At 39.5% G+C, this 13,174-nt stretch overlaps 1 protein-coding gene across 1 annotated transcript in view; it reads left to right on the top strand.

Annotated features, from left to right (window-relative positions):
- UROS (uroporphyrinogen III synthase) overlaps positions 1-13,174 on the top strand; it is a 19,760-nt gene that overhangs the window by 3,484 nt on the left and 3,102 nt on the right. The window contains exons 3-6 of the mRNA XM_072424683.1: positions 3,174-3,257; positions 4,322-4,418; positions 7,638-7,712; positions 9,341-9,415. Coding sequence (XP_072280784.1) covers positions 3,174-3,257; positions 4,322-4,418; positions 7,638-7,712; positions 9,341-9,415 — 331 coding nt within the window. The remainder of the gene's footprint in view (positions 1-3,173; positions 3,258-4,321; positions 4,419-7,637; positions 7,713-9,340; positions 9,416-13,174) is intronic.

The following is a 13,174-nucleotide window of genomic DNA, read 5'->3' as shown; positions in this document are numbered from 1 at the left end:
CTTATACTTGATATAGCACCCAATGTGAGCCCAGGGAATTACATACCCCCATCTGAGAACTAATTCTTTATTGTGGATTATTAGAGGTTTCTTTTCTTAAATAATTATAATCAGAGCTAAAAACATTGAATATGGTAAAAGTTTAGTTTGCATAACATTTTTGCAGTGTTTCTTAGCCAGCAGATGGCAGTTTCCACTCCCTTTTCACACCTTTGACAAAAAACAAACAAACTGGTATTTATAAAGCTCGATATATAATTTGCATACACAAGCAATGACACAGAACAGGTATTCCTTTAATCAATGGCTCAATGTGAGGTTTCAATAGGATACCTCCACGGATGAAGCCACTGATGTATTGCGTCTTTAGATGGTTCATAGTGCTCTGGGAATTCTTTATCATCTAAAAAAACATTGTACATCTATAGGGTGTATTTACAAAACAGGGAATCAGATATTTGCTGACAAATTGGTAGACAATTACTGCCATTGAAACATTTGGACCTGGAAGATTCACCACCAGAGAATGTTTCAGTGAATGCCAGATTCTACTTTATAAATGGACCCCATGATAAAAACTGATGAAAAACAAAATGTTATCAATAATTGACCCAGTTTTCCTTTAAACTCCAGGTAGTCCCAGACTAAATTTGACTTAGGGCTTTTGTTAACCGTCTTTGTTGGACAAGCCGTGCATGAAAAGGAGAGAGCAGGGATGTTTGAGAGAGGGGGTGATCTGGTTTTATATGTGACAGTGTGTTCCACTAAAAGAACAGAGAGGTCCCAGACTAAGTGGAAAGGGAGTACATCCTGGGCACGATATTATTTAAAGAGGAAGTAAACTGAAAAATGCCCAAAACAAAAAAAATTCTACTTACCTTCAATCCCGCAGCGCAGTCGATCGGTCCGGAGGTTTCTCGGGTCCCGTGTCGTCCTGGCATCCGTCTTTGGGCCAGCACTCCGGGCGCTGCCATATCCGCCTCTTTTTTGGGTTCTTCTTCCTACGTCACCCGACCCAGGCGCAAGATCGGGTGATGTATTTTGGGAAAAAACTTGCTGATCTCACTGCGCATGTGTGAGATTGGCAATTTTTTTCCCTTTTTACGAAAAGGCTTCATGCACAGAAGGCGCACCCGAGAGCCTCCCGGAATGCGTGACGTAGGTATCCTAGGAGGGATTGCGCTCCCATTCATTCTCGACCTAGGCGGTGTTGCAGTAAATAAAAACAAACAAACTGATTTTTTACCTTACATAAAAGGGTTGTCTTTTATGTAAAGTGAAATGTCCGAGTTTAGGTACGCTTTAAGGCTCTTCAAAACTGGAGAATATAGACTATCATGGAAGAACCTGGGTGAGCCAGCAAACCTGGAATACATTTCCTAAAAAATTATTTGCTGTTATTCAGCAAATATTTTCAGTCTTGTACAGTGGTCCCCAACCTTTGCACATTGCAGACCACTCAATGCATGGACTACGGACCTCGCATGCGCAAAAGGGAAGTAACTTCCACCCAGAGTGACGTCATGATGCCAGAACCTGCCCTCTCTCTCATCGCAGCTCTGAACCAAAGACACCATACCACCCTGACCCTGCAATGTCTCCTGGAGACGTGGCCCGCAGCTCTGGCAGACGCTCCTGGCACACTAGTGGGTGGAGGACCAGGGGTTGGGGACCTCTGCTGTACAAATTTTGTTCCAGGTTTCCTGCGTCACTCAAATTCCCAAATGATATTCTCTTCTCCAATCTTGTAGAACTTTAATAATTCAGGCCCAATGTGTCAAAACACCAAGGGTAGAAGGAAAAAGAGCACATCTGAACAGAGAAAGAGAAAGCAGCTGTGTAAAGATGGTTGCACAAGGCAAGTTGGGGCTGTGAAGAAGATTGCAGAGAGTGTGAGTAAAACAGACTAGTAAAGCTGCAAGGGAAGATTGTAGTTCCTTGTAGACACTTGTTGTCACAATCATTGTTGCCCAAAATGATCATTAGTGATTGTTATAGGTGACAGTAGAAATGAACAAGTGCTGTACTGACGGACTACTCGGTGGCCTGTTATATGGAGAGGAAAGCATACAAAGTGCTGTTCTGTTCAATGGAGAGGGAGAATGAGCGAGTGGCACCCCGCTGTGCTCTTCTCCATTGCCTTGTACAGTGGCCATTTGCCATCATCCAGAAGGCACTTGATGTCATTTATCGATTCATCCTGATAGATCCATGAATGACGTTGGGCGCCTGCTGTACACGTGTTAGGTTCTAGCCCAAGATGAGTCCAACCTTTCATATGAAGAAAGATTGAGCTGCCATGTGTACATAGCCTTATGTTCTTGGGATTAGATATGATTTGTAGGCCCAGTGTATTACTTGTATCGATGGTTTTCATCAAATGATAGTTACCTGACTATATTTCTGATCCTCTTATTAGAATTGTTCAGTAACTCACGTGGAACAGATATGCAGATAAGCCGGGTCAGAACACCCAATCTGTATGCTCATCCTGTGTGTATGATTTAGAAAACAGACGTCAAAACGTAAACTGCCATATCTCTTTCATGGCAGGCATGCTTTAAAGTCATCTTCAGACTATACAATTTTAAAGTGTGCTGCACGACATACCAACAGGTTCATTTCAATAAAAATGCAAAATTCTCCCAACTATCAATCATCTCATCAATTATCTCATCCCATTGATGAGATAAACTCTTAGAGAACATAAATGGTTTACCCAAATATAAGCCCTGTGTACATTATATAGTTACCAGTCTTCTGGCCCCCACGTTACCCTTCATTAACTGTTTGAAGAACAGTATTGGGAACCATGTGGCTGCCTCCTGTTGTTTTTATGATTTAGCATTTTGGTATCAGAACGGTCAGTTACCTGGCACCAGCACCATAGAAGCACGGAGAGACTCGGTAACCCCATGCAAGGTCTGATCAGAGTGGCCTAAATCTTGCTCTCCACAGGAGAACATTGTGGATGGAAAGTAAATTAATAAATTATTATTGCGGTAAGTATGGCCCTGCTGACATTTTCTCTAATGTCGTAACTGTACCAGGGTCAGCAGAACACAGTAATGATTGCAAACTCAATTTACAGATTGCCATTATGCAAATGAAGTTTGATTCTTCCATTATACTCATTATATGCATACATTACCAAGGCTTATCTTCCTCCTTAGGAGTTGTCATCCCATGGACTGCAAGCAACACTAATCCCTGTGTTATCCTTTAAATTTGTGTCACTGGAGCAGCTCTATGACAAGGTATAATCTTACTTTATTCTATTACCAACCTTAATCTAGTTTATTACTGCCACTCTATCCGTGCTGATGGATTAAGCCTGTTACAGTGTACTAGTAGGGGGACTTACATCTGAAGGAACAGGATTCATAAAGGTCTATATATGCCGAAGGATAAAAAGACCATATTATCAATACAAATGAGTAAATGGCAACTATTTTTTCTGTACAGCATGGTCCTACGCTCTAATGCCATGATTACATTGGAATACAAATTGATATGGTTTAAAAAAAGTATACAATAATACATAAAGAACGTAATCACCTGAGCAAATATTTAAAAAAACTAATTTATTTAGCCGACACACAAACTAAAAATGATACAGCTACATGTCTGTGCAGGTGCTTATAACATTTTCTTGAATATATATATATATATATATATATATATATGTAATACATATATATATAATATATATATTCATTTGCAGTACTCATACTATACTATACTATACAAAATAGGATGAAATAACCACAGCCCTCATAGACTTGTAGTCTATGAGCCCTCATAGACTTGTGTAGGGCATCTTGATGGTTGGAGGCACCTGGAATATAAACCTATATAAGGTCCAGGTGCAGTCTTAAGTAAACTTGTCGTTTTAAGGTTTGACAAGGTTAAATTACTATTTTAAAGTAGAATTCCTCTATACTCCCATCCTACCAAGTCCAATGCAGTGTTTAAGGGCTTTTTATTCAGCACCAGTATCTTCCCCTGGGTCTTCTCCCCAGTTCAGAATCTTCTCAATGTTTGGGTTGTCCTCCCTCATCCCAAAAACATACTGCTAGGTTAAGTGACTTCCCAAAAAATTAGCCTTAGACTACTTTAAAGCAGAACTCCTCTTTACGCACCTCCCCTCCAGCAATGCAGCTTCCTGAAGCTCAGGACGCACCCTGATTTTCCCCCCACTTTAGGAGGAAAAAAAGTGCGTCTTATGGTCCGAAAAATACGGTATCTCTGTGTTGGTAAACATAATATTCTTTATGTGTACATTTCCTGAGTGTAAATCTTTATCTTCTCTGTTTCCAAGCTCTGCCACCCAGAAAATTATGAAGGTCTGATATTCACAAGCCCCCGCGCAGTAGAAGCTGTGACATTATGCCTGCAGACATCCACTAACAAGGAAGGTGAGTGTGTTATGGAACAGCCATTCTCAACATTTTTACCCAGGGGAACCCTTTAAATTATTTCTAAATCTTGAGGAACCCATTCCATAACACATTTTTTGGATGCCAGTGAAAAAAATGGGAGATGGGAGAAAGATTACAGTGGTAGCATGCATGCCATAAAATGTGGGAATAAAAAGTGCCATAAAAAGTGGGAATTTAAAACGAATTATTAAGCATAGTAGTAGACCAAAACAGTAAGAAGAATGTCCCTATACCCAACGCGTTTCACCTTATGGCTTCCTCAGGGGAGTGCAGAGACTTTATTTCAGTATGCTATGAGTGGGTGACCAATGAGGCAGTCCCAGGGTGTAGGGATGCTTGAATGTAAGCAGGTAGGGAGTGAAGAATTTCTAGTGAGTTATGTTTGAATTAGAAATTAGGCAGTTTAGGCAGTTTGGAGGTTTTTTGGAGAATGTTCGAAAATCAAGGGGTGGATGATGCTGGATGTCCTCCAGTCAGGAAATGAGTCAGCTCTATCTCACTCCCTGCAGCTTCTAATGCACATTGTAAGAAGCTCACAGTGTGCAATGAAATCAGAGCAGGCAATTTCAGTACAAAACAGGAGCCTATATAATAGTTCAAGAGAGAAATAAGGGTTGGAGGGCAGATCTTATGCTGAGCATTTTATGCTGATAATTAAGTGATTGGCCGTATTTAAAGGCATTGGATCAATATAATAATCAGTATTTTCTGATGGAGATTATCAATGGCAGCCTCCATAGGTTTCTCTTTAAACATGTGAACCCAGTACACATATTTTATGGAACTCCTGACCTTTAGGTAGATGAGGTGTTGCTGGAAATTTACTGTCATAGTTTTTCCATATTACCTGGCCATTCCACATACAGGGAGTTAATGCAGCAAGTAAAATCTGCTGGATTCCATTCACAATTGCCGATATGTAGATTGCGTCGGGGAAGCGCCCTTCCCATAAACCCTGATGTCTAATGCCGATTTGTACTGCCTATGGTGACATTTCCAATAAGCCCGTGATGTCAGCTTATAATTAAATAAAGATAACAGCATTTTGTTTTCAATTAGAGTGTCCCACTCAAGAAATTATTGTAAATTAACCTCCTCGGAAAATGTAATATTGCTGTCTCATTTAGATTTTTAATTAGGCCTTTGATTTTTAAGCTGAAAAATCACATACCGTGAAATCTTTAATCATTGCTAATATGTTGTAGAAGGTTATTAGAACCCTTGCACAAAATTAGCCCCTGGCATTTGTATTTATTTTTTTTCTTTAATACCAATAAAAGCATTAATTCGGCAAAAGGGATGAGGTACCTTTAGATAATTACATCGGAGGAGGAGAAGACAAACTATTAAAATGCATTGAATTGCAGAGGTTAATAACATTGAGGTGGAAAGGAAAATACAATTCCATGATTTTGCATTTATGTAAATTTGTTGTCAGCCTGGCAACTAAACCTAGATAGATAGTGAGTGACACTATGAGATCACGGGAGATCTGATTTGTGATTGCAAGGTCAGTATATTCATGTCACCTGATGCCATTTAGTTCAAATGTTAATTGGACAAAAGTTTTTATTTATATTTTGTACATGGTGAAAAAATGAAAACTTTGTATTAGGGAGATTTCCTATTTCTCAGTATCCTGGTGACATGAAGGGAGATATCCTGATACCTTGCTGATACATAAACTGACACACAGCCTCAGCACTGTCAGTTTATGTATTTGGAGCCAATGCCAGACCTTGGAAATCAATAATTAGGAGGTAAAGGTGAGTTGGCACCCAAGAAAAAAAAAAAGAATACAACACATCTACTCTCCAGAGATAGTGGGCCCGATTTTAATAAATCTCCCCAAGGTTGGAGAGAATACACCTTCACCAGTGAGGATGGGTAATCCAGAAAACCTGGAATAGATTTATTCAAAGTCATTTGCCATTTGCTAACAAATGTTTTGAATCCTAGACCAGATTCATTTCAGGTTTGCTGGTGAAGTGTATCCTCTCCAGCCTTGGTGAGCTGTAATAAATCAGGTCCAGTGAGGGAGATACAGAAAATGCCACATTTTTCTGCAACTTGCACTGCCTTGAAACTGAGCCAATCCAATGCTTCACCTACAGAGTTTGATTGAAAAATCAGTGCAATTTGCGTGAGGTTGAATCAGGACTCTGATTTTAAAGTACACAAGTTGTTTTCAATCTTTTTAAACATGCTATTTTTAATAAAAAACTATATAGGTTAAATTGCCTTGTTCAAGCACTTCCAGTTATGTAACGATTTTTTTCTCCTGTGTTGTGACCGGTGATACTTATGGAGACTACCAGTGGCTGTGCTAGCACAGATTACATAGTCATGGTTCATCCATGTCACCAAAGGTAAACCAGTCCTGAGATATTGGGCCAGATTTATTAAAGCTCTACAAGGCTGGAGAGGTTACACTTCCATCAGTGAACCTGGGTGATTCAAAGTCAAAATAGCCTTACAAGGCTATTTGCTAGCAAATGTTTTTAATCCTGGACCAAATTTATTCCAGGTTTGCTGGATCACCCAGGTCCACTGATGAAAAGATATCTCCTCCAGCCTTGGAGAGCTTTCATAAATCCGGTCCATTATGTGCAGTTGATGCTGGTGCAAATGCATACAAATAGGAAGTTGCTAAAAGATGCTGGAGAAAATCAATAAGTGAGCTATTCAATAAGGGATGAAAATTTATATACTCCTTTATATAATGAAAAAACAAAACAAAACGTATGACAGCTTTAACATGATACATAGCTCTTAAACAACATAAATGTTCAAGTACTAAAAACTGATATTTTCCACAGTGGAAATGGTAGCTACAATAAATATTGCATACCACAGACGTACAAATGGACAGTATTGGGTCTTTTAAAGTAAACTGGAGGTCTCCTGAGGCTTGATCTATTTCTGTTCACAATGGACAAAAATCCTGGTGCTTATAGAATATATATATTTATTTATTTATATATATATACATATGTTCTGGGCACTTTGCCATTTATATCTAACTGGAGCTCCTTATTTATATTGATGGAGGATTGAGTTCTGTCAAGTCTTCCTGCCTATTCTAGAAGCTGTATTGCGGTGGTCAGTGCAGATATAATTTATATCTATCTATTAGATAATATTTATGCTTTATTTTTCTTTACTAATGTGTTCTCTGGTTTAACATTCTTACAGCTTGGGCGCATTCTTTAAAAAATAAGTGGAATTCCAAACCTGTCTATGTAGTTGGCAAAGCAACATCTTCCCTGGGTAAGTACCCAACACCGTTTTGAGACCTTCCAGTATTTATTATATCCTAGACATCAACTAGTACCCAACACCATCTTGGGACCATCTGGTACCCAGCACCAACTAGGGACTACCTAGTACCCAACACTATCCAGGAATCATCTACTATCCAACACCATCTAGTACCCAACACCATCTAGAAACCATGTAATACCCAACACTATCTAGGAACCATCTAATACACAACACCATCTAGGAACCATCTACGGACCATCGAGTCCTTAACACTATCCAGGAGCCATCCGGTACCCAACAATATTTAGAAACCATCTAGTACCCAATACTATTTAGGGGCTTTCTAGTATCCAAAACAATCTAAGGTCCTTTCAGTACCAACTCTATCTTGGGAGAAACTAGTACCTCATTTGAAGACCTAGCTGGACCTTACTCTACTGCAAAAAATACAAAATAATCACTTTCATATCGCATACGTTATTGCACATAGAGTGCCAATATGGAACAGATATACACAATTAGAGCACAATGCCAGATCTGGATTCTCATCAATGCCCTGCACAATGCAATAGTAATGAACAGTCCTAAATCGTTTTCTGGTGCATTATTGTAACACATTAAAATATAATGTCACTGAGGAGCACATGTGTGATGGTTTCCATACAGTTGTACCCTTGTTCCTCTAAAAAGCAAAGCCTTTGGTGGTGGCTACCTGCCTTGGCTTCCCATATCTACAACAGTCCATCACTGACAAAGGCTATGTATGTTGCAGATTTTAGGTGGCTGCATCTGCATGTGTATTCACAGCCTTAGTATGTTCAGTATACTTTCCTATGTTACCATGAGACCATGCCGCATCCCCGTAAATTGGATGGGTAAGCGTTGGTATACAAGGATAGGAAGCGAGATAGGTAAAGCGATTCCGGTGAGGCTGGAGCAGTTCTTTACCCATCCTTGGTTAAGGATTCATTGACTCCCTTCTTATCTCTGGCACACATTAGTAAATACACCTTGTTGACCCTTTGATATAAAAGAGCTTGGTAATGGCTGTAGCAGTTTATTCTGATCTATGGCATCATTACTCTCCCATCAAATGAATGTTTAATGCAGCCATGTCTCTATCTGGGTTCATTTCATGAAGTAGCATTTAAATTACCTTCATCATCAAGCTATCTAAGATGTTTTTTCTCTTGAACAAGTTTTAATTGTTGGCTAATTACACTCTTCTAAATATTTAAACAGAAGTAGATGCCAATCTCCTCCTGTCTGATAAGCTGCAGCTTAACGGTTTATATTCTCTCTTCTTGTGTGCTCGGCTGAAATGCTGATGATTAGAAATGATAGAAGCACCCTGTTTTAGATCATCGTCGTCAGTCGTGTCACCATTAAGGGGCTTTGGGAATGTTGGTCCTATGTGGACTGCTTGGGAGCAATGCCACAAATGGTGGATGGTTAAGCTTGGGTTGCAGTTTGAATGTCCGATCGTGTGCCTGAAATAAGAACTGTTGGGGTTGTCTACACAGCAATCAAATTTGGACTAGAAATGAAATATATTTTATTCTAATGTTTATATATGTCTTGAATATGTTTTTCCTTTTTACTCTGTCATATACTTTGAATTCTTATATTTCCAGTGGACGAACTCGGTTTGTCTTCAGAAGGACAGACATCCGGCAATGCAGAGAAGCTGGCGGACCACATCTGTTCAAGTAGGTTGTCCCAATGTGTCACCTCCTGTGTTTTCATCATAAAACCAGTAATGATAATAATAGGCCCCCGAGTATTGAGGAGCATGCTAGTTCCTGATGGGGTTGTGTAAGTTGAGTGAAGTGCTAGGAGTCATTAGGAGTCCTGGTAGGGCTTGTTGTGGAGAGAAATTAAAATGATTGGACGAGCTGTACTTCTACGCTCCTATACTTTTGAGAGCGGATGGACATCAGTCCAAACCATGAGACTGGCTATATGGTATCTATACCAAGCTTCAGAACTGAAGGTTATTCTGCTATTATTATATACCTGAGTTTAAATCTAGTGGCATTATTGCTGAATCTGCAATGCTGGTGAAAGAGGCTAGCAGGGTGCTGTACATAGCTTCATTGCCTGTTTGCTGATTCTCCATAATTAAAAGAACTGAAATGAATGAAAGGTGTGCGTCAGACAGTAAGGCTATGGGGGAAATGGCTAGACCAGCCCTTCTCTACCTTTATACCATTGGGGGACCCTTGAAATAACTTTCAGGTCTTTAGGGAACCCCTTCTATAAAATCTATATCCACAACTCACATTATGTTAGCTTGGTGATTAGTGTGAAAAATGCATCTTACATTGCTGGCCAGTAGGAAGAATGCAACCCTTACAGAGAGCACAGAAAATCATTGGTGTCATTAAAACTGACCCGGGGGGCACATATTGCTCATTGCAGCCTCTGGAGGAACCCTGATTGGGAAAGGCTAGATGATGCTGATTGGAAATGGCGTGGGCTCGGGCTTACTGTGGTATTCAATGCACACTGTGAGAAGCTTAAAGTTCGCAGTAAAATCAGAGTAAACAATGTCAGTACAAGAGAGGCAACTGCATGCAAGACAAGACTGGAGTTCCTCTATAAAATCTTGCCCTGAATATAGATAATGGAATAAGTGTTATTTCTATACTGTAAACTCTGATCTGAATAAATGTGAGTTGAGAAAGCAATGAAAACATAACAGGACTCTTCTGCATACACATGCCTCATCACATCCTTCAAAGCTGCTTTACTTTCTGGTGCACACTCCTGGATTTGTATCGGGCAGGATATAGCAGAGACCTATGAGTGTCTCTGCTTGTGCTGGCCCTCTCTCTCCTACCTGCAAACATCAAAGATGACTCTGAAGAGGGAAGAAAGTGCTTTAATGTACTTTGCATGAAAATTCGGCATCTCAGGAAAGCGGGATGATGAAATATCCTACAGAATAAAGTATGTTTCAAGTCTTCTGTTTTGTGTGGCACGGCTTTAAAAGAGTCACTGAAATGTTCATTGATGTTTTTCTTCTTTTCCTACCGGGGAATAAAGAGTATTTTTGTTTTTCTAATGGGGAATAAATCCTGTGCCCACCTACCATGATGCTGGGGTGAGCCAGTCGCTCATTTAACCATTTTAGCTCTGTATAGAATTTGAGGCTTTTATATGGTTTCTGTGACTTTCCTTCAATGTACACTGAGCACAATTCGTTGTGGGATTCCAGCATATGTGCAGAAGTTTCTTCATTCTAGCCCGGCCGATCAAGATTGGAACTAGGAAGAGGAGCAGTTGAAGATGGTACACCCAAAGTTGCGATCAGGAAAACTTGAAAGATGAAAGGCAAAAGAGGAGAAATGAAGTTACAATCAAAGAATATTTTATGACAAACTAGACCCTAAGCCCTCATTTAGTCATGGGGCTTAGATGTTTTATTTCAAAATAGAATTCTACTATCCGTAACCCGTACAAAAATCCAACTTGAAAAAAGATTATGGAGATACAGTAAACAAACAGAACAGTGATCATGAATCCGACACGTTTTGTTCTTGGGCTTCCTCAGGGGTGTGGTAGAAACTGTAATAAAATTGTTAGCCGTATTTATTGGTCATTGTAAGAAGATGAAGATTATTGTCATGTGATGTTAGAGATTTCACTTGATAGTCAGGTAGGATAGTGAGAAGAATAATGTTGTTTCCATTCCCATGTGATTTTTGAAAAATTAACTGATTTTCAAAAGGTTTTCAAATCCACAGGGTTAGGGATTATGAAAGGTTGTAATAAGGAGTTATTGTAGAACTAAGCATACGCTGAAAGGTTCGGTCTTTTAATGATATTGAAGGGTTTGGCAGCATGGGTACACTTACAGCATTGAAGCTGTCCTAGTGAGTGAGCCCACCTAAAATAGGAAGGAGAACGGCATTCCTTTACATAACCAAATGTTCCCACTTGTATTAAAGTTGTGTTCAGGCAGGTAAGTTTATTTATTGTAGAAGTGACATTGCTTATTCATTTTTTATTAAAAAAAAAAACCTGCCTGTTTGCAACATTTTATCATTTAGGTTTAGTTCTGCTTTAGAATAACAAAGTAATATATATATATAAAATGTTTTTGTTTTGCTAATATTTCCTTTGCAGGAATAATAAATATTTTAATATAGGGGTCCATTGTACTTGTGTGGCTGCATTAACTGATGTCACATAGAAATCAAAAGATCACTCCTTTGATTTACACATGAATATATAAAATAAAATCTCTTTTAGACTTGCCATTGACCACAACAATATACTGCTGGTTTAACTAGTTTTTTTCAGGTTTGCAGTTGATCACAGCATTCTACCGCAGGCTCAAGTGCTTCCATTCAACTGGGAGCTGTTGGGAACCATTCAGTGCACGTGTCTGCAGCTGTGGTCAATCGCAGAGTTTCCTGAAAGCGACAAGTTGCTTCTGGCTTCTGAAGGAAAAACGGAACAACAAGGACAACATGTGCAAATGCAATAACTTGCTTTGTGGTTTGCTGCTCTTGAGTGCAAGCAGCTGTTTAAAATACACCTGGAATTAGCTAACTGTGTGGTGTGAAAGGGGTCTAAATACAATGTAACATTACCATTGTTCCATTGTATTTCTCAGTGTAGTCCCCGGGTTAAGGACATCTGACAAACGAACCACTTCTAGATATCCTCAGAGGGGGGAGGGGGCAGATTGTATGACTTGCAGAAGAAATCTTTTGCTAAACACAGCTGAGGTTGTGGGTGATCTTAAAGACTTATTAGGGGGTGAGCTCTTTCTGCAGCCTCTTGTAACTCTTTAATGACCAGGACAAACTCTGCAGTTGTTTCTTTTTGCATATCAAAGCAAAGCTTGCTTAGTAAGTTAATGAATGTCTAGGCTCCATAAAGTTTTTTTTTTTTTTCTTTTGCTTTGTGATTAACTCACAGCTTGGATTTTATACAGTAACTGACACCACGCTGCCTAATATGTTGAGACAAATATCTGTCCTAATTGCATTTATTAAAATAATGTACCTGTTCCGACTTACCTACAAATTCAACTTAAGAACAAACCTACAGTCCCTATCTCATATGTAACCCGGGGACTACCTGTATTGGAAATATCATCTTACACCACAGCTACTCCTGTAGTGCAATGCAAACTAGGGGGGGGGGGGACAGGGGGGCAAATATAAAGCAGGGCATTGTGTGTGTGTGTGTGTGTGGGGGGGGGGGGACAGGGGGGCAAATATAAAGCAGGGCATTGGAGCATTAGGAATAATGGTAAGTTTCTTATGCCAGAGGTTGAAAAATGGGTAAGAGTTCAAAATACTTTAGTTATAGGTAAAGTAGGTGGTTTAGAGGCAACATACCTGCCCATGACTTCTCAAGTACTCCAGCTTCTGGTGGCCCTTTTGATGGGTGTTGTGTCCCCTATATCCATAATAAAAAATAAAGATATACTTTAAATCTGTTACCGTGCC

This window comes from Pyxicephalus adspersus, chromosome 10 (genome assembly GCF_032062135.1).
Source record: "Pyxicephalus adspersus chromosome 10, UCB_Pads_2.0, whole genome shotgun sequence".
NCBI lineage: Eukaryota > Metazoa > Chordata > Amphibia > Anura > Pyxicephalidae > Pyxicephalus > Pyxicephalus adspersus.
This window is presented reverse-complemented; position numbering and strand designations above follow the sequence as displayed.